Below are 23654 nucleotides of genomic sequence, written 5' to 3' on the forward strand. Positions count from 1 at the left end.
AGTTGCTAATTATATTATAAATTTGAAATTTTATAATATATTTTGTTTTTCAATGACTGTACTATTGATACTTGTAAATTATTCATTACCTTAAAAAAATATATGATAAAATATTTAAAAAAATATAAAACAGTAATTAAATAATTAATATTAAATATAAATAAAATCATTATAATATTCTATTAAAATTTTTAGATTTAATAAATTATTAGTTTTGAATCAAATTTTATTTATAAAAAAAGATATCAGTTTGATTATTAATGGTATAAATAGTTATAATATATGATATAATAGATAATGGAATACATATTATGTAATATGAAATTAGAAGGTAGACTGATATGATTAATACATTAATCTATATGTATGTGTGCTTTGTATTTGTGCAAGTTTCCATTTAAAAATGTCTACAATGTACTAAAGAAATGTTGTATCATATCATTCAGTCAGTTGTTATTGCAAACACTGGTTTACGAACATATCGACAGATATTAGATACATAGATAAGACAAATAGTTGTTTATACAGACCAGTAGGTAGGTGAATAAATAGGTGTGAAAAAATTTTCCAAATGATTAGGATACATTACAATCATCACCGGTGCCTTGAGCATCACGTATCTGTTGTTTAGCTTTACGGCTGCAGCGGCGAATAAGACTTCTGCTACGAGGCTTGGGTGGATTGGTACCACCAGGAGTTGTTACAGGTGAGGAAGTTGCTTCAGCTGTTGCACCACTGGGATTACTGCTTCCTGTACCTGCAGGACTGCCTCCGCGACGAGTACCTCCTTGCCGAACATATGCGCTAGATCTTCTTTTTAATGTTGTTTCTTCTCCACTAGGTGGGAGTATTCGAGATAACATGACAAAACATCGGAATATATCTTTAATATTGTAATCATCTTTCGCAGAACATTCCATCAGTTTTGCTCTAAACATAAAATTTAAAGTATTATGTGATTGATTTTTTATTATTATTTTTAATAATAAATAAATCATGAAAAAGTTTAGTAGTAAGATTATAAAGTAGTTCAAAGCACGTTTTTTCCTATGTATCCGCTGCAATTATCTCAAAAACTGTACCAGTTAACTTTGGAAATGAATATGGGAAATACTATAAAATAAAATTAGGAAATTAATAGTTAAAGGGATTTTGAAATTTTGCTTATTATATAATAATTGAAAATAAAGCCAAATTTTTATAAAGCTTTAAATTTACGCTGTTATATGAAGAACATTATAAATATTAAAAGATATCTGATATGATGTTTTACCTAATATTTGTACAATCCAAAATTTAACCCCTTCCCCACTGATTTAAACAAAAATTTTTTATATAATTTTTATTTAAAATAAAAATACAAAATAATTTAGATTGACATCAAATGATTTCGATGTGTGCATAAGATTTAGACATTATTTTGTAACTTAACTGGTTAGAAAACAGTAATAAGTTACCTTGGCTTTTCTGTAAAATCAGAGTGGCCTTTTGTTTTAGAAATAGATTGTTCTTTCTAAGGAAGAAAGTATAAAATTATTTTATTTGACTTTCTGCTTATCACATTATTACACTGGCTACCTTTTATTATGTTTTTTGCTAATTATTTGAAAGATGATTCACTTCCTTTTAATCAGTTTTGTTCTCAAGTTGTCACTGTTTGGTTCATGTTATTCTTTAATCTTCCAAATAACATTTTAAATTCGTCTCCTAGTGAACTATGCCTTGCTGTTCCATTTCATCTCTAACTACAACATATTTTCTTCCACTTTTTCATCCTTAAATAAATATTTTTATGTGTTGTTGCTATCACAATATCACCATGTTCATCAAGAATATTGCTTTTGTCTTTATTTATCGCAGTATCCTGTACAATGTGTTCCAAAAAAAATTGTTAGAAATCTTGGCAAAAGATGGTTTAGCCAACCCAAAACTCTGCGATTTTGGCTTCTCCGTTAATAGCATTACTTTTATTATTACTTTCTGATGGTGGATGAAATCTTTGACATTCCTTTCTTGTCTGTTAAGTATAAAATTTCTCTTCTGATACATTTCTTTCTTGATGAATCATCTACTTTCATTAGGCTCTCAAAACACTTTCTGAACTTCATAATGAGAATACATTATTTCCTGTATATCAACAGTTCCTTCAGTCCAATTCCTCTCATTTGTAAAAGAGGAAGGTAGATGAAAAATAGACTTTTCGAACAGAAAGGAAATCAAGAGAGAATAGGATGCCTCACTGTAAATGCTTGTACAGGGTATATGTAACTGGCACCGCAGCCAACATGTAAACTTCATTACTTCCTTCATCATTACCAGGTTTTGACCCATTTCTGACAGCCCCAAGAAAGTTCCTACTCTTTTTTGCTTGATTCATAAATACCTCGTTCATTAATGTAGCCAACTTGGTATTTAATTATACTGTCTGGCACTTTCCAGCTGTATTCTAAAATGGTGATGAATCCATGTGTTGGTATAACAAGTCAATGTTTGAGCAAGAATGAATCAGTTTGTCTGAGCCGCTTTCATTCTTTCTCCTTAGCGTGTAATTGTCAATCATAATGTCTTCCTTTGTTTCTCCAAATATCATTTCATGTCCTCAGCTAAAATAAGGTCATAATTTTTTATTTTATTCTTCTTATGGATTTTTCTATGTTGGAAACATTCTAACCTGGTGATCCATGAATGTAACAAGCAACCGCTAAATCATTACATGAACCAGGAATCCAGTGCACTCTAATTGGTTGTGATTCAATAAATCTGTGGAAGATGTTCAGATACTATCAGGAAGTCATAATAATCAATCAAATTTCTGTGTTTAATTAGCTTTTTCCTAATAAATTAATCCCATTTTTTGCTTATTTTCTCTGTCATAACTAAAAATGTTTAATGAACTTGAGAAAATGAATATATATCAACTAGAATAAATAAATATAACAGTAAAATAAATAATGTAGCATGTTCTACCTCAGTTTAGGAAGTTCGCAAAACAGCCATTCAGAAACATCTTCAACAGATACTTCTCTTCTTGTCGGTGCAAGATCTAATTTATTACCTGCAACAACAATAGGTATTTCCTGGAAATCAGCACGTTGTTCTCGAACTTCCTCAAAACAGCATTTAACTCGTTCAAAACTTTCCAGGCTTGAAGTTGCGTAAACTAATAAGAATGCATGTGCAGTAGCAATGCTTAATCTACGCATTGCTGGAAACTGTAGATCACCACATGTATCTAATATATCCACCTAAAAAAAAAATTGAATAATGATAAATAATAACTAATTACTGTATTGTTTGTGCAATTAATGTTCATGCAAGATACCACTTTAAAGGCTGGCATAACTTGGTCAATGCTACCATTAGCTGATATATAAAGCCTACATTATAGGCTGATATGAAAATGTTTGTCTGAAAAAAGGAGTTTGTGTTAGTCTGGATACCAACAAAACATTGTGCAGCCTGCTCAGATGTCCATAATGTGCTACTGATTCATTAATTTGATTTCAAGTTAGAAGTTAATAGCATTGAAAACTATTAAATTTGTTAAAAACTACCAATGGACTATGATGAGATTTATTTTTTGCACAAAGTTCGAAACATCAGATTTTTAAATTTCACATTTATAGCATTTCTTTTTGTTATTCTTCTAAAAAATATAACAGAATTTTACTGCTTATAGTAATTTTCTTTTTCTGTTTAACCTCCAGAACCACTCTAAGGTATTCAGAGGATGAGTGATAATGATGTGTATGAATGTAAATGAAGTGTAGAGTCTCAACCCAACAATTTAAACCCAACCACCAAAGAACACCGGTAGGATTTGAACCTTAGAACTCTCATCTTCAAAATCAATTGATTTGCGATGATGAGTTTAACTACTAGACCAACCCAGTTAGTTTACTTATAGTAACTGTAATTTTCTAAGAATTCTTTTTCAAAAATAAACCTTATGTGGCATTGACTGCAACAATAATATTAAATAAAACTAAACCCAATTTTGTATAACTTTGATGATTTAGTCTGAAGAGAATAACACAACATATTTGAAGCTATTATAAACCAGGAAAAAATTAATCATTAATAATGTATTTACTGCTTCATATTTCTAAAGATTTATTATAAGAACTTGTAAAATATTACTGATTTTTACAAGTTATGATGATATCAAATAGAAAATTAGGTAAAGTTTTATTATAGGCAGATTGTTTAAATATATTTATAATACAAACATTCCTACCTTTATGGTGACTGGACCAAGATCAAACTCTCTGTTGTACAAATCTTCAACAGTACTTCGGTAACGGTCTGTAAATGAGTTGAATAGGAATCTTTTAACAATTGAGCTTTTGCCAACTCCTGCCCCTAAAATAAGAAAAAAATTATATTAAACTTGAAAGAAATATAGTGAAATTAGATTAAAAACAACTTATCTATTTTTATACTATTATATAAAGAGGGTTTTTATTTGTTTGGGATAAATAAAAAAACTGCTCGATCAAAGTGCAATCAAAATTTTACCCATGTTTCTTGGCAAATTAATAAGGTTTTTAGATATATTACATCTCCAAAAAAAAAAAAAAAATATATATATATATATATATGTAGTAGTGGAAATTTTCCGGTTAAAGCACAAGATTAATGAATTGAATTAATGAACTGTGAGTCTCTATCACTCTGTGAGTTGGGTTTGAACTGAATAATTCAAATTAATCAAATGAATAATATTACAAAAATAATAGGTAAATAATAATAAATAAAATAATATTAAATAAACTTAAAAAAATTCTGTTTAACAATAATGGGCTTCCCGAAGGGCCTGCGTGTGATGCAAGTTATGCAAGAGCAACTTGTAGGAGGCTGGACCAATCATCATCACAGTTATTCAGAAATGTTGTAATATCTTTGCAACCAATCTTCCTACTTTTAAAATTCAAATGGGGTATTTGTAACCAACACACCCACTGCCATTGCTATTGTATGTGTGACTGGCTGCATCTACCACCAGCTATTTGTCGAAAAAACCTAAAATAAAAAACTGATCGTGATGGGAAACATAAGTAACCATATAGCACAGGCAAAGCTGTGACAGGGAGCTAGTAAAAAACTAAAATAAATAGGTAAGTGCAGTAGGATAAAAGGTTTATTTTAATTTTACATATGTGATACCTTAAACAAATATAATTAATTAATTATGTCATATTAATATTAATGTAATAACATATTAATATAATTAATTATGTCATATTACCTTAATTTATTTTATTATACACAGTAAAAAAAACAAACACATAAAATTTAACTCTTGTAAATGAAGGTGAAATATAATTACGCATTGAAAAAAAGATAAATTTGATTACATACATATAGGCCTCAATGGATTGATTCTATTGAGTTCCTAGTATAAGTTTGCTGTTTATTAATTTTTCTTTTAAAATACAGATATGTATTTTAAGTGAAAAATGTTGTGGCATAGTTATGTCGCATGACTATATAAGACAAGTATGTAGTTGAAAAATGCATAAAAAAATTACAAACAAAAAATTAATTAACTTCTTTTCTTTCTTCTTTTTTTTAAGTATGTTACTCCATCCATTAATTTCTCCACTTAATTACAATTTTGATAAATATCACATAATTATAAATTAAAATAAAATGTTTATTTAATGCACAATTTTTCTTTGGTAATTTACAGGAACTACTTTATTGGCAAAATTCTAACCTTCTTTCAACCTACATCTTCTGAGGGGATCAAGACCTTGATCCCTTCATTGTCTAACCTTCTCACTTTACTACCATTCTTTTTATTCCATTCATACACTGCATATTGAAGCTTTTCCAATATAAATTTAAAGTTTTCATATGTTTCTTTCATAACAGAGTGAACCACAGGTGATGCGAATTTATTGCCATTATGCAGAAGCACAGCTTTTTAACTAACTTTAGAGGAATCAATGAACAAGTGCCATTCTGTTGGGTTATGTTCATTACAAAGTATCTTCATAAGAGAAGAAATGTCATTACAAAACACTAAGTTATTTTCTTCAGAAAAATAGTCTTTTAATTCAGAATGACGATTACGATAAGTACATATCTTTGTATTCTTTTAAAGAAGATTCCATTCTTTTTACCAGAAGCAAGCTTTTCAGACTGTTTTAGGATATCTTTAAATTTGTATGAGATCGTTAAGATTTTCTTGAGTCAAAGTAAATGAGACTCAGATGAACTGTTTTGTTCAAAAGTTGTATTACCAGAATCTTTTTCCTTTTCTTCCTTATTTCCATCAGACTCTGAGCTCTCTTCATCTAATGTCACATGTTCTGGAGGCTTTGGTGTGGGCAATTCTTTGCAGTGTGAACCTGGTCTTATTAAGTTAAGGTACACCACTGTATGTTTTGGTTTTGGGTTCCCTCCAAATAATAGAGATAGCAAATGGCATGTGGCGTGTGCCATTTTTCCAGAAAAAAAAAATGGCACACACCTTCTTTAGGTGAGAAGCCTAGAACACGATAAACAACAGACATGTGTGGCCCAGGCCCAGTTTGGTCCCTGACTTTACACCCAAAATAAAGCAACAACACTTTTTTACTAATGGAGTAAGGTTTCACCTTTGGGACTTCAGTGTCATATTACCACATACATTACAAAAATGGTTAGGATAATTTAAACAAACTCTAGGCATTTTGTAACTACCAACTAATTAAAAGAAATAAAATTGTGAATATGTAATATACAATAATTCAGACACACAAAGCACTCACAATGACATGTTTACTGGTTCACTACTATCTCACAACTGGCATCATTATGATAATTGTGTGCTACACTAGATCACATTTGTACATGTCTATACATTGCTGAATCTGCCCAACAGAAGCAGTACTACTCTTTGAGTTTGCTCATTTGGTTTCATCATATTTACAATGTTCTAGGAGCTTTTACTTGACAATGGTTAAATGGACAAAATAATGTTTTAAAATATTTAAAAAAATTAAAATAACAAAAAAACTGTGGGTGATGGAGAAATTCTGAATACATATTTGAAAACAGGATAAAAACTTCATTAAGTACACCAAAATGGTCATGACACAAAAATCATGTTGACCAGTGTAATCAGTTAAAGCTGATTATCTTATTACAGTTGTGTTGTGGGATAAATCTAAATTATCATTTTGAGTTTTTTTTTTAATTTTGCTTAAAAAAAAGAGGTTCTCAATGAATGAACAGCCATTATGTATTTAAAAAAAATCTCAAACCTTATTTTTTAACTATATTCACTGATTATTGTGGTACATTATTACTTTTTATAGGTACATTTATTACTCCTCTGCTTACTCCATAATAAGTTTCTTGTAAGTAACTTAAGTAGAAGATTTCTAGATGAAAATCACTTGGCCTCATGCGCTTGGCCTTCAAGTGCTTGAAGGCACTTTCTATTTGTGTTTCATCAAATTTTAATTTTAGTTAATACTGGCTTGCAAAATGTAATGATACATAACTTGAACTCATCCTGATATTCAAATTATTTTCACATGAAACTTTAATAATTAAAAGCGGTACATTATCAGTTAAAACAACAGGTTAAGAATAAATTTAGTTCAGTCTGGCATTAATAGTTACTAATTATATAGAGAAAAAACCTTATAAAAAATCTCTATTTACAATCAGCAAACATTACCTCCAAGAATGACAAGGCGTATTCTTTCTTGATCACACATTTTAAATTCTGCATCAAATAGTCACTTCAACTTGTTTTATGTATTGTTCAATCAACATTTTAATTAACCAGTTAAACTATGATAATGAAACAACCACCATTTTTCTCTGAAGTTCAAAAAACCTGGAAAAAATTAATTAATTTAGTTAAGTTTAAATTAATTAGTTCTACGAAAAAGTTAATAAATTAAAACTGTCATCAAAATAATATGATCAACAAACAGGTAATGAGTAGATCAATAATAAATAATTTTCATTACCTGTAATATTTTTTAAATCCTTCAATACAATAATTAGAAATAAGTGTAATATTAAAGAATTATATCTATTACAACATAACGAATAGTCTGTTATAACAATCATAAAAACCATTTTATAATTTTTTGTCACTCATAATATAAAACAAATATTAATTTATTCAACAGCATTGAAATCATGATAGTGGCAAGGATTTTCTACTAACAAAGAATTCTCATTAGTAATCATGAAGATAATTATTGTCAGAATAAATTTCCTGCTCATTATGTAATTTCTGTCCATCAATTTCCAAACATAAAGTTTCTTTCACAATATATGAGTAATTTTCATCCTCATTTGTTTATTTATTAAATTTTGTCGTCTATGGGGAATATTAATGATGAAAGCAAATGCTTTCTGGTGATCAGTATGTTTATTTGATGTGTTTTATTAATGTGCTTAAGTCAGTAGCCCATATTATAAAGCTAATAGCTGATATTATCACAATTTGAGTTACAACTGTTTTGTGATAGAAGACTTCTTTTCTGTTTGCAACATTGTAACTGAAAATATTACAATTCTAGAAAAGTGGATGGGAGTTGATAACTTACTGGCTTCTTCAGTGATGCTGGCAAAGTGAATTTATTCAAAAGCAATACAATGTATGTATTTTACTGAGTGTTTAATTCTTTGAATATGACTTCAATTACAATTAATTAAAAGCAATATTATTATTTAAACTGAAAGTTCTTCAATTTATTATTATATTTAGAAGAACATCGTTATAAATAAAGCTTCTGTTTAATTCAGCCGATTCAGCATTATCAAAATGAGACGTAATATGGTTTTGATGATCATTTCAGGTTCTTATGCAAGAGGAATAAGTCCTTGTAAGTTTATATAAATTTATTCACTACCGTGGACTGTGATTCACAGTCATCATCATTTGTAATAATATTATCATAGCAGTTGCTAGTGTGTATTTATTTCAAAATATAATTTTTTTTTTTTACATGCCATATATTGTTTATAATCTAAAGAAATGACACTTTTGAACTTAATTTACAGTTTATCTACACATCAAAGGAGTTTTCTGTGTTGTACTTGACAACTAGATTTTCAATTAGATTCAGTTCAGGGTGATAAATTGTTGATAATTTTAGAAATGAATACTGTTAGGATGAAAACTTTTACATGTTATTTGTAATTTTCGTTTGTTGTGTTTTATTTTATTTTATATTCTATATTCTATGATGCTCCCTACACTGATTTCAGTTCAGTTCCAACCTCTTAACACTGGACTTTAATAAATTATGTTAAAAGTATATTTTATCACTCAGTTTGAATTAATAATATCTGAGAGCAGTTAGTAAATAATAGTGGACAAAGCCGACAACCATAATTTAGCTGGGTTCAGGTAACAGATATTAAAGAGAATCTATACTTTAGAATGACAGTATATTACATATGCAATAGCAAATTTTGTTATTTTATTATTCAGATGGCAACCTGAACTCAATATTAATTGCACTAACAATTGAAATAATCTTATTGTATATAGCAACTGTGTCTGTTTTAAATATTAATTTTAGGAAATGAATGGTTCTTTTTGTTGTATTGATTACTGTTTTTCAAGGATGAACGGTGTTTATTGTAGAAATTTATTTCATATTTAAATTTTTAAAATGATTTAAATACAGTTTCATTTTGAATTTTCCCATACTACAGTTCTCAATAAGTCAACAATATAATATTGCATTATAGTGGGAGTTTAAAGAATTAGAAATGTTCATGAGGACCATCAAAATTAATCCCAAAAGTTCTTGAGGACATGAAAGAGTGTTTAATTCACTCACTTAAAAAATCTCTTAATAAGTTATCCTCAAGGATAAAACTATCTGTGTTGATAATCTACAAGGCTATAAAAAAGTTAAAATTGCATACATACACACGTCTTTTTTTTAAAGTGGGTTTGGTTAGGTTTTCAGAACCTTCTTTCTTTTTCTGTTTTCTGTTTCTGTGTTCTGGAGCCACTGTAAGGTATTACTTCAGAGGATGATATGTATGAATGAAGTGTAGTCTTGTACAGTCTCAGGTCAACCATTCCTGAGATGTGTGGTTAACTGAAACCCAACCACCAAAGAACACCAGTATCCATGATCTAGTATTCCAGTCAGTATAAAAGTAACTGCCTTTACTAGGATTTGAACTTGAGAACTCTCAACTTCAAAATCAGCTCATTTGCGATGACAATTTCTCTACTAGACCAACCCAGTGTGTTAGATTTTTCATAACATTACCAAATAAAACTTAAGATTGATTTTATATGATCTTCAAAATTAACAGTCATTTAAAACAGTACTGTAAAAGTGTCATTTCAACTGTATTTCAAAGTCTTTGTTTCTTCTATTCTTAAATATTTAAAACTTCCTCCTAATGTAAATGTTGTAATCTGTTCAACTAGTGAACAATAAACAACCAACCCATGGCCTAATGAGATGAGGATGGTATGTATAAAACGTAAATGAGATGTAGTCTTGTACAGAGTCAGATGTGTGGTTAATTGAATCCTAACCACCAAATTACACGGGTATCCACTATCTAGTATTCAAATTCACATAAAAGCAACTAATTTTGACTAGTATTTGAATCTCAAAAACTTTGACTTCAACTTTGGGTTGTCGAGATAATCTAAGCACTAGACCAGTGCGTGGAATGGTCTATTTAAAACTTAATCTTTTTATTTTACTTTATTATATAATTTAACACTATAAACTTTTGAAATGATGAACCAAATCAAATGTTATAATTATATATTTTTAATAGTTTACTGTCTTTTAAGTTACTTTGTGACCATCTTCAGTTGAAAACATTTTCATGTATGTTATTAAAATTATTTGTACAATATTCTAAAAATTTGGTTTGGCTTGGTTTGTTGCTTTAAAAGTTTATTTATTTAAATAATTTGCATCTTTCATGTAATAAACATAAAAGATTATTTTACTTATAACTTTGTATATTTACATCACTATTATCTCACATTATTACTTTCATTTAATAATATGTAATAATCACTTCTCTTTTGAATTTATTAATTTTTTTTATTTTATGTTTCCATTAACCAATATTGTTTCCTTTGACAAGTCTTGGCAAATCCCAGAACGATTCTTCCTGTAATCTGTGAAACACCATACATAACCATTCTTTAGTAGTTTTTTTAAATGTTTAGTTATGTATTTTTTTGAATAATATATTTATTTATTTTAAAGTTTAAATTCAAAATTAGCTTTCAATTATGGATGATTTTGTATTTATGTGTATTACTTAGTGTTTTCAAAATCTTCTGCAGATCTTCATGACAGAGTATCTGTCTTGCATCCAGAGGTCCTTGGTTTGAGCCTCAGTCAAGTTTGGCATTTTTTCACCAATAAAAAAAATTATTTTATTATCATCCATCAGCAGTTTTTACAGGGTGCCAGCCAGAAGAAATGTAATATATTAGGATTAATTGTTGGATTTTCTCTCCTTTAAGGCAATTACATATATTCAACACAGCTATTCATTGTTCTGAGGGTATAGATTGTAGATATTTACTTGTTAAAAAAAATTAGATTACAAAAAGGATTTTCTTTGTAAAAATTACTTAATATTACCTGAATTATATATTTAATTAAAATTTTGATCTAATATTTTATGACCTATGTAATTTAATTTTATGTATATATGATGAGACAGAGAGAGAGATAGAGAGTGCGAGAGAGAAAAAATAAGCTTTAACAAATAGGCATTTTTAAAGTCACTTAATTTTGGTATTCTATTGAACTGCTGCATTAATATTACTAGTTTTTTCTTGCCTATATTTGCAAGAATAAATTATAAAAATAATTTCATTCCATTTCCTATTTATTATTTACTTTTTTTACTGCAGCTATTTAATTGTCTCAAAAAGAGGTTTTTATACTGCAAATTAAAGTTTTTGGCAAGTGAAGTTAAATGAAAATTTATAGATATCTGTTGTGGTATCTAGTAAGTACTTAAAATGTTTTTTCCTCAAATCACAAATGATTATATTTTTAATCATCAGAAAAGAATTATTATTTAGTAATAGCAATACTATTTGCTATGAAAATAAAAAATTATTACATTTCTTATTAACTCAATTTTATATTAAAATCACATTCATTATTAACATATGATATTTTTGAAATCATATGCTTTAAAAATAAGTAAAAAAAGTTTAAGTAAATTGCAATAATATTAATTTTTCTACACTAATTGGTAAATTAAAATCTTACCATTTTTTTAAAAGTATTATTTTGACAACGTAATTTGTACATTTACAAGTGTTTTTTATCTCTTTTTTAAAAGATGGTTTTAAAGAATAAAATTTTTAAAAGTTTATTTAGAAGTGTTTTTAATAAATCTGTACGCTATTATGGAGATGAATGTTCAGATAAAGTTCTCACCATGGATTCTATTAATGAAAATATTGTAAAAATGAAATATGCTGTGAGAGGTCCACTATTACAAAAATCAAGTAAGATTATTGCTGATCTCGCTAAGGTATGTATAATTTACATGCAGTTTATTTTGTGTAAATTTCATTATTTAATATTTTTTATTTCATTCTTGTAGTTAAGACTGATAGATAGATCATTTAGTAACACCTGATGAACAGTTGAAAGGTTTACAGTAGTTTTGAATTTAATTTAAATGCTTTTATTTAAATGACAGGTTGATCTTTGTGGCAGAGTGGTATAATGTCTTAACCTTTCATCCAGAGCCTGCAAAATTCCAATTCTATATTCCCACATACAAGCTCAAAACCTTTGCGATGAATTAATTAATTCAAGTAAAAAAAGGATAAATTTTCATAATCACAAAAAAAAGGCTACAATAATTAGGCAATTGTTTTTATTGTAACTAATGAATATATATACTCTCTCTGTATGAAAAATTAGAGAATGCTGCAAAATGATATTAATATCAGTTAAGTTTCACTAAGACTAAATATTAAAAAATGAATTTCATTTAAAAAATAGAAAATATCTGGTGTTAATGTTAATTATACAGGTACTTGAAAAAGTATTTTGAATTTTTATGCATAAATGTATTTAGTCGATAAAATGTGACAATACTTTAAAACTGAATGACTTCCTTAAAGATTGACAAAACATTTTACCAAAGGATTTTCTGAGCTAATTATCAGCACCTTCTTCAAAGGAGTGCCTGGTACCATTGTTATTAAATGATGGTACCCATCTTAAACTATAAAACGTTTAATAGCAATCCTTTGGCTGTATTATATGAACACTGCGCTACCTATTTTTTAGATCAGCCAGAATATGGTATCGTGAGTTAGCAACAAAACATGAATTGCTTTGCTTAATGCATAAGTAATTTCTATGAGAGAAATACAACCATGGTTTGAAACCAGCAGTGTTTATACAACAGGAATTTTTGTCAATCTAGCTATGAAGGATGTATAAAAATGTTATATCGATGATTCTACAACTGAATATGGTGTTATAGATAAATGGTGAAGTTCATTTGTGGAAATTCGCAGATATGGCCAGTGTTTTTATGGCAGAGCTCATTGTTATACAGCAAGCTCTTCACTTCACAGAACAATTCTGTGAAGAGAGAGTGCTTATTGCTCACCTCTTTAAGCGCACTACTGCTATTTGGAACAAGAACACTGAGGATCCTTTGAGAAACTTATCGCAAACATTGTGTCCATTGTGTATGTATTAAAGCAAATGGGAAGTGATGTGTATTGTATGGATTCTAGAGCATGCTGGTATCTCAGGAAATGAAAGCACAGATGAAGGTGTCAAGTGGTAACAATTTGAGAGAATATGGACATAATCCCTGTTTGTGTGGCAGACGTTAAAAATCACACTATCAGGAATGTATGGAATATTTAATGGAGAAAACATGAAACTGGATGTGATGACAATTACTCCATATAAATGGAAGAGCGATGCAAAACTGACTCGTTGAGAACAAGTGGCGGTGACTAAACCCAGAATCGGTTACACAGAAATAAAAAATTCATATTTGTTCACTTTTGAAGAAAGACCAATGTGCAGTGTGTGTGGTAAACTGCTTACTCTTAAGAATCTACTAGAAAAGTATACAATGTAAGAAAACCAAGAAAAGAAATATGAAGTAAGAAATAATTTTCCTGTTGATTTAGAAAATGCAAATAAGAAAAAATAGTTGCTTACCTACATGCCAGTGGATTAGTAAAGCATTAATAGTAAATATTCAATGAAGTCAGTATGTAGAATGTTTGACTGAGAATTCTCTATGTGAAGGTGCTTTACTCCTGAATATAAAGTTTTCAAATTTACATGGTATTGTCCAAAATTTTTTGTGTATTTTATTTTACCGTGTGTGTAATGTTGTAGTTTTATTTTTGTGTAGTATTAAAATGTAAAAGCCCTATACACCCTTATGTCTGACAATCCTGCTAGGAACATTATGAAGAGAGCTATGTCCTCTGAAGCCAATTCCCATGTAATGCAAAAAAAAACAAAAACAAAATGATAGGATATCACAAAACAGTCTGCACTTATCACAAAATATTATTTTAAATACATTTGGCAATGATCACAAAATGTCATAAAATCTTTCAACTTAATGCTTAAATTAATAATATAATAATGGCTGATGTGATAATATTGTTGCGGTATAATTTTGATTTTTTAAATTTTTATTTGCATTATCTAGCTTCAGCCTGTAAGCAGTCACGATGCCACATAAGTGTATTTCAATCACCTGGGTATGATTGGAGCTACTACTTATCTTGTTAACAGAAGTGATGATCACGACTCTAAATGTATAAGAAAGGCTGGTCAGAAAATGAAATGGTCAACAAACTAATGAAGCCTTTTCTGAGGAAAGCAAAAATATTATTTTCCAACTATTTTCTTTATTCACAAGGGGAAATTTATTATTTATTTATAATTATTTGAGCAATTCCTAAACCAACTTTGTTGAAGGAGCTACAATACAGCTTTGAAAAAATCTTCTGGAAGTACAATTTCATAAATTCAGAAAGCAAATATATTTTACATTTGTTTTTAAAAGAAAAAAATAATCAAATATGGTGATGATTACCCATGAATTTTTTAATTCACATAATAAATTAGGTTAAAATGAAGTAAATCAGTTTAGTGAGTAAATATAGGAAATTTAAAAAATTTAATTTGGTCTTTATTTAAATTGTTAATTTACCTAACTTCATTAATTATTCTAGTTTTTTTAAATTTGCATAATGAATTAACAAACAAAAGATAATTTATATCCTTTTTGTATATGTTTAGGGAGTTAAAAAACCATTTAAAGAAGTTATTATGACAAATCTTGGAAATCCACAAGCGATGGGGCAACCTCCAATCACCTTCATAAGACAGGTGATTACTTACTAATTTACATCTATGTAAAAAATATAGAGAGCAAGTCAAAAGTATGGAAACCTCTCAACTTTAAAACTGTTCCAGATAGAATACTGTAAGGATAAAAGTAGTTGGGCATTCCATTCCACTGCCATTTTAGGCAGAGACATCGTACCAACTTTTTATTTATTCCTTTTTTCTTGTCTGTTAAAGAAACTTTAAAAAATTGTGTCACACAAAGGGTGTTAACATAAAATATATGAGTTACAACTCTAGGCCACCTCCCAAGAAGGTGTGGAAATTCTATTTCTCATCAAAAGGTAAATAAGTTGACATATACCTTGTTGCTGACTCTATATATCATTATAATAATAATTTACATAATAAATTAATTTTAAAAGAAATTGTAATTTCACTTAGTTAAGCTAAAGCAAACTGTAAACATGCACATTTGCACATGCGCGCGCGCGCGCACGCACACACACACACACACACACACACACACACACACACACACACACACACACACACACACACACACACACACACACACACACACACACACACACACACACACACACAAACCTACAGCTGGAAGTTTTTTTTTAATATCTCAAATTTCTCATCTGAGAACTTAAAAAAATATATTGATTATATAATACTGATTCTGGTTTTGCTTGAGTTTAAAAAGAAATAAAAATTGATTCCTTATATAATTTATCAAAATAAAACCATTAAAAGAATGTTATATCAACAATAACATAAACAAAGATAACAATATGTATCTTGATATATGTTTCTATCTTAATGTGTGTTGATAACTATGCAAATATAAGGTAAGCTCACACAACTCACCTGTTTCACTTCTTCTATGAATGAGTGGTTATTTAATTTACAGTTGGTTTTTTTTTGCATTTGAGCCTTGTATTTTTATATTACCCACCCAGGAAGGAGTAGATTGTGTGGTTAATTAGCTCATACATTAAGAAATAATCAAATTATATGAAATGATGCTTTAAAAGAATGTGTGAGAAAATAGTAAGTTGCATGACAGACTTAATTATAGATTTTATTTTTAATTGGTTTATCAATTTTTTATTGGCTTCCTAGTAAATCTCTTGTAAAAGTAGATCCCTTATAACTTTCTGATTAATTATGATAAAATACAAATTTTTATAAAGTATAATTTAAAAAAAAAATCATCTTAGAGATTTTACTAATCCAATTAAAATTAAATAAATATTAAATTTATTAGGTCTGTAAAGAGAGTTAACTATTTCAAAATAAATTTTGACATGAAATTTATACTTTAGTCAAGAAACAGAAAATATTTTCACAGGGTAGTAGTAGTAATCCTTAAAAAGTAAAAATAACTTTGTTATTTTATGAAAGATTCCACTCTTGATTATTTCTTGTAGAGAATTTATAGCATCTCATACCTATAATTCAGCAGAAAATGTTTTAAGAAGCAAGCAAAACCATTCAAAAACGAAAATAATTAATTTATCTTCTTGTTAAGCACAATTCATTGAATATCACTCATTATTAGCATGGTTTGGTGTAGACTCTTCATAAGTATAATATTTGTGGAATTTATTGCAACAAATCATAATTTCTGTTACTTAGTAAATTTTTTCTCTTTGATTTAAGAACTTTCAGCAAGATGTTTTCACTTTTTTATCTAATAAAAAGAATTAAAATAAACATGAATTGATTATGCAAAACCAACTGCTATAATCAAACTATTGTAGGAAACCTAATTTATTGAGCTAAATATATTAGTTACACTCCATACAGAAAGTTCACCAAAATACAGATGATTCAGCCTTACCACCAGTAACTCATTTTCAGCGATGAGTTGAAACATTAAGTATAATGCTAACTTTTTTGCAACAAAAGAAAAATATTAATTCACTACCTGCTCTGTCTTTTTTATGGCCGTGATGTGTGTAAAAGACCTGAGAAATAACAGGCATCAGATAAATTTCTTTTCCTAAGGATAATGATGTTCATTAAACAGCCAGTCTATTTGAAGAACAGAATGAAGGTGTTGTAGGGCTGAGTATCATCTGCATTTTGGTGGGGTTAGAATACTGCTATGCAACTGTATATTTGGCTACACAGAAAGGAGAACCTCACTTTTCTCACTTTTTTAGTAAACTTGGCATTGGTTTCTTGAGAGTGGCTGTCATTTCTTGGGAGCAACTTCAGTATTTCATATCTAACCACATCTATTATAGTTACAGAGACTTTAACATATATACCAGTAACTTATACTCTGTTCATTCATGAACAGACATAAAATGAATATAAATATACTAAAAGAAGGTGAATCTTTAATAAGAATGCTATTTGCACTTAAGAATGTCTTACATGAGTCAGTGCCATCGGAAAGACTGTTTTAAGACTGTTTTATTATTATATAAGTATTATAAAGAGTACATTAATCTGTGAGAAGCAATTTATTACATACATTTATCTCCATTAATTAGTTGAAATGAATGTTCAAGAATATGCCAGGTAACTCTTTAAGAAATTTAACACTGCAATTAACATATAAATTTACTTTTAACTTGCATAATTATACTGATTTCTTTTATTTATTATAAAGATGGTTGCTACAACGCTTTATAAGGATCTTCTGAATGATGAGTGCATACCTTGTGATGTCAGGAAGAGAGCTAATGAAATATTACATGACACGCTTGGAGAGAGTTTAGGTATTTATTCTCCTTTTAAAATCTAATTTTTTTTTTAAAGACTGTTTTCTTTTCGATTTTAATTTCTCTTTTTTTAAACAAATACCAGGCAAGGTATTGACTGCCTAAATCATATGTTTAATAACATTAAATGATAATAAACAATGGTTAAAAAAAACTACTGAAAAGATAATCTTTATAATAATTTTGGTAGAAAATTGATTAACAAAATAACAAGGGAATAGAAAGATAGTATGTAATTTATTATCCTCATTGCATTTATTTACCACAAAAGTCATCAAAGAAATTTACCAAAATTAGCTTTGTTAAAAACACTATTGTAAGAAAAATTTAATTAAAATGGGAAAGAAAAAATCTATCAGAAGTAAGTAGATAGGTTTATTGCTTACAAATAAACAAAAAAAACATGACTTCATTTTTTTTAGGGTTTCAAATGTTGAAGCTGAATATAACAAACCGTTGTTTTCTTAATGCGGCACTACATCATATTTAGTTGAATTTAAATGACTGTCTCACTTACCGATAGGAAAATCAATTTGTAGCACAATTCATAATAATTATCATTATCAATAACTGATGCTACAAATTGAAATAATTTCTGGTATTTTTAATTTTAAGTTATTCAATTAACTCGCATAAAATTATATAAATTTATTTCATTTACAATTTATTCTTTTAGTCAAATGTTGTCTGTAATACCATATTTCATTAAAAATGATTGATTTTGATTTAAGTTGCACCTAAATCTTAATGGCTAATTTTGGTGTGTTTTTACTTCCTTGTATGAAATAAGGAAGTATTGTGATTGTGAAAAATTTCGGTTTTCAGATTTCAACGGAAATATAGAATTTGACAATCTTTGAATCCATTTTTACTATTTTTGGCATGATGCCTGTACGTACATATCTCGCATAACTCAAAAACGATTAGACTTAGGATGTTGAAATTTTGGATTTAGGACTGTTTTAACAACTAGTTCTGCACCTCCCCTTTTGATTGCAATCGACTTAACCAAAAGTATCCAAAAAAGCCCAAACAATTTGGATTTTTTCTTAACTGCAGTAATAAGCTCATTTGAGAGCTTTTCAACGATATATCATAAGTGGTACTTATTTTCATTGCTTCCAGAGTTATAGCCAAATTAATGAAATATTTGGATCTTAGAATGGAAGGCACATCGGTTTGAATCAAACTTCATCTACTTTTTTTTTACCTTTTTTTTATTTGAAATAAACTGATTTATTAATAATATTATTAACATGTGATTGTAAAAAAAATTTACAATAAATAAAATTATTCAATATTAATAATAATAAAATATGAAAAAAATCAGAAGTTATTAGTGAAATAAAATTGTATGTACTTTTAAAAATGTGTATATGTAATTTAATAGGCATTAATTACATATGTGTATTTAATAAATTTGGTGAAACATCTGATATTTAATATTAATTGAAAGTTATAATTTAGAATAGTATTATTTTTAGATTTTCTAGTTTAATATCTGTTTAATTTTATTTAATTATTCAGGAATTTAATTTTTTCTACATTAAAGTTAACTACAGAGTGACTGAAAAGTAGACACTCACTAGAACAACACATACACTGAGGCATACTTGACCAATCTTTAAAAAAATTCTTATCTTTCAGTTTATTACTCCTCTAATATTGCCAGATAATATTCTCCCTAAGTCGGAGTTGATCATCATTTCGTTTATTTGTTGCCAATCAACTAATCGCTATTTGGTTTGATAAAATTCTTCTGATCTTAATTTGTGTACATGTTCTCTAGTTTTCAAATTTTCTCTCCCTTTATATTCATCACCCTCTCTTCATCTTTTCATTATTTTGTTGGTCTTAACGTTTTCTTCCTCTTTATATTTATCTTCTCCTAATGCTTTTATTCTTTCTTTGTTTTCAACATTTTCTTCCTTTTTATTCTTTCTTTGGTTTTAACATTTTCTTCCTCTTTATATTTATCACCTTCTCTTAATGTTTTTATTCTTTTTTTGGTTTTAACATTTTCCTCCTCTTCATATTCAACTTCTTGTCGTTTATTTGACATATATTTCTTTATTTTGTTATTTCTTTTTCCTGTGTGATCGTTCCATTTTCTGATTTTTCACCAAATAATCCAATAATAAAAACTGAATATTTTACATCGTAAGATCAAAATTAACATTTATAACCAGTATACAGGAGTTCACTAAATGGAATAGTTGAATTATTATTAACTTTTGTTAAAAACTTTTGTTAATTAGCAACTCAACGAAGATACGAATAATACTGATCTAGTAATACAAGTAATAAAAGGAATTTACTCTATCCTAATATTTTATGTAAGATTGTTGGATTAATAATTGTATAAATATCTGATGTTATTAAAAACTAATATTTCAGCAATTGTGTAACTGTCCACTTTATTAAAGAATTGGAGGATTGTATCTTGCTTTTGAATGAAATAAGTTTAAATGAAGCGTAGCAAAAAAATGTATATATGAAATTTAATAGGCGTGCAAGGAAGTCATGTGATGTCCACATCAGATTTTTTACTTTTTATATTTGTATTGATGAGCTAAATAGGCTACTATTAAAATCCCTATCTGTTCTCTTCCACAATAAAATAAATTACTCAGTGATACAAAGTTAGCAAGCAATATACTTGCGTTATAAAAAGTCAATTATTACATTCTTTTACCTAAATTACTCAGTTGTAGCAGTTAAGGATACAACAGGTGTTTGCTTTTTTCTTGCAACTGAATAGCGTAAGTCAATTTTCTTTGATTATTTATTTAAAAATTTCTTTAACAAAAATTCTATTAAAACGTTTGCTCCTTAACCCTTTATTCCACCCTTCTAGTATGAAATATTCCAAACAGGTTAGCGATTTAAATAGTCTGGAATCCAGGCCAAAATGTGGAATGAAGAACAAAGCAAAATGTCTAGAATTTTCTCTACAGCAGTTGAAATTTGAGGTACAGGACGAAATTTCACAAAAAGTTGGATCGGCTTCATTTATTTCAGTAACATATCATATATCAACGTGTTAAGTACATTTTTATAATATTCACCTTACGAATTACGATCGTACACTCTTATGTAATATTTAGGTTTTCTTACAGAATACTAGAAATAAAATTTGACATTTACCTAGACTACAAAGTTTTATTTAATGTAGCTTAAGCGTATTACGTATATATACAAGAAGTGACCGGTTGAAAACTTAAAATCGAATTAAGCCGCCTCGAACTGCTGTAATTTGAGCGATACCTTTAACGCTTCTATCATCGCTGCAACTACTAGCACTACTACAATTCGAGTATGTAATAACATCACAACCAACAATATAAATATGCCAATACTAGTTAAGTATGTGTAACTTGCATCTATTGTTGTCAATTATAAATTGAGATCACGCCGCATTGCAGTATAGTTTCGTTATTTGCATTTTTTCCTAAATTGGCTTATTTGATCGAGGAAAGGGTTGCTATAGTGGAAGTTTATGCGAATCCGTTTATCTGGATCCTTTAATGAAACGGGGGAAAATTTCCGAATGCCAGTATCCCAGCAAAAAGTAGCACACACGATTCGGTTAAAACATGGCGTATAACGGGGTCGGTTTCAAACGCAAAAAGGAAATAGGCGACCTTCCGTTAGGACCCAGAGGCCAGGCTGATAACATTCAAAGTAGAATTTCTGCCGGTCTGAAAAGAATCTCTTTGCCTAATTTATCACAACAAAAATGGTGTTCGACGGGTTTCTGGGGTTGACATTCCCAGAAGGAGTCACGGCCCAGGCTTTCGCCGATGACTGTCTCCTTTTAGTTCGTGGAAATTCACGACTACAGCTAGAAAGCAGAGCGCAGGCGGCTTTGTCAACCACCGAAGGCTGGATGGACATACAAAATTTAAAGATTTCTGTGCCCAAGACGAAGTTTATGCTTCTGAAGGGCGCAGACAAATTATCATGCAGTCGAAACCCCCACATTAAGTATAAAGGCTGTGTAATCAGCCGAGTAAAGGTTCATAAGTACCTAGGTGTTTTGTTTGATGACAAGTTGCTTTTTAGCAAACACATTAAACAAGTTGCGGCGGACGCTGTCTCTGTGATGCACAAACTTAGAAGGATTGCTCGGAAAGACTACGGGCTGTCTGGTCGCCAAATGTACTTGGTGTACCGAGGTGTCTTCGAGAGTATGATCGCATACGCGGCGCCAGTTTGGGCCCACAGGTTGGCTAGAAATAGAGCACTGCTTCTAAATTTAAGGAGTGCCCAGCGCAGAGCCTTAATTGTATGCACTGGTGTTTTTAAAACAACCTCCTACGAGGCTACTACCGTATTGGGAAAGGCTCTCCCAATCGATTTAGTGGTGAAAGTTCGAGCAGCCATGTGGAAGTTGCGAAGAGGTCGCGAAACCGAGGTATTTGGGTTTCGGGCCGGGCTAGAACCGGAACGGAAATCACAATACACCGGGTCTAAATTTCGAACAGTTGCCCATTTCCCACCTGCGGAAGAGGCTTTGGAGCCTCGCGATGGAGGCATGGCAGCATGAATGGCACACCACGACTAAGGGAAGATCTCTGTATAGATTTATACAGGATCTGGGGGGATGGTATGCCTCGAGTTCATTTTTAAGGGCGGCGGGTGCCCAAGTGCTCACAAACCATGTGAATTTGATGCAATATCTGTTCACGTTTCGCCTAGCGGCTGATGAGTTGTGTGTCTGCGGGGAGGTCCAGTCGAACGAACATCTAATGTTCGACTGCCCTGCTCTTGGGGGGGGGGGGGGCAGAGACCGGGCCACCTTGGAACTTAGAGGTCAGGGGGAAAACTGGCCGCTCATAAACGGCGAGTCAATGTGGCGTGAGCCGCATTGTCGGACCGTGTGGGAGTTCCTCGATGAGGTTGCGATGTTCAACCGTCATCGTTAGATTGTTTAATTTAAATGGGATTTATTGATTCCTGTAGCGTGTCTGTGGGAAGTCTTCCTTGAAATAATGGCTGCCATCAGCCAGTAATAAGCTCAAAGCTCTTTAAATGGTGGAGAGGCACTAGCTGGCAAACAGCCACCGAGGCGTGGCGGCTTAAATTGCCGTCTTTTTAACTTATAACTTTTTTAGTTTTAAATTGTAACAAGGGGTGCGCCTCCCCGATCTAGTTTTAATGAGACAAGTGAGCGGTAGGAACACATAAAGCGGGTGCTCTTCGGCACCCAGCTTAACCGCTCACGCAAGATAGGAGCTCACTAGGAGCATTAGGAATAACGAGGTCGCAAATCTGTTTTTGAGGCACAGTAGCCGTTATTTGGCACGGAACATTTGGTCTATGCTCTAGGGCGACCGAATAGGGTGGTGGCGGGAGAGATGCCAGCTAACCAATTGTCACAACAAAGCTGTGTAAAATACACACATTACCGTAAAATTGTTAGATTTCGATTCTTCGATTGCGATTTAAAATTGAAACCGTATCGAATAGCAACCGTGCAACCACATAACAGAATAGACAAAGAAACTTATTATTACTACCGGCTTTTCAAAAGCTTTGTCGACAGACAGAAGATCCCATGCTATGTTTTGTATTA

At 30.0% G+C, this 23654-nt stretch overlaps 2 protein-coding genes across 2 annotated transcripts in view; one reads left to right on the top strand and one right to left on the bottom strand.

The window, feature by feature from the left end:
- Window positions 1-575: 575 nt before the first annotated feature.
- Window positions 576-7715, bottom strand: LOC142327031 (GTP-binding protein Di-Ras2). Its single transcript, XM_075369794.1, has 4 exons — window positions 7676-7715; window positions 4238-4362; window positions 2968-3245; window positions 576-930 (listed from the first exon to the last, which is right to left on the bottom strand). The coding sequence occupies exons 1-4, from the start codon at window positions 7713-7715 to the stop codon at window positions 576-578; spliced, it is 798 nt and encodes a 265-aa protein (XP_075225909.1).
- Window positions 7716-8779: 1064 nt separating this feature from the next.
- The window catches only part of LOC142326961 (alanine aminotransferase 1-like), a 44868-nt gene continuing 29993 nt past the window's right edge, over window positions 8780-23654 (top strand). Inside the window, exons 1-4 of the mRNA XM_075369693.1 lie at window positions 8780-8840; window positions 12404-12513; window positions 15282-15371; window positions 17965-18073. Of these exons, the coding sequence (XP_075225808.1) occupies window positions 8780-8840; window positions 12404-12513; window positions 15282-15371; window positions 17965-18073 (370 nt within the window). The remainder of the gene's footprint in view (window positions 8841-12403; window positions 12514-15281; window positions 15372-17964; window positions 18074-23654) is intronic.

The sequence above is a fragment of the Lycorma delicatula genome, chromosome 6 (assembly GCF_047948215.1).
Source record: "Lycorma delicatula isolate Av1 chromosome 6, ASM4794821v1, whole genome shotgun sequence".
Classification (NCBI taxonomy): domain Eukaryota; kingdom Metazoa; phylum Arthropoda; class Insecta; order Hemiptera; family Fulgoridae; genus Lycorma; species Lycorma delicatula.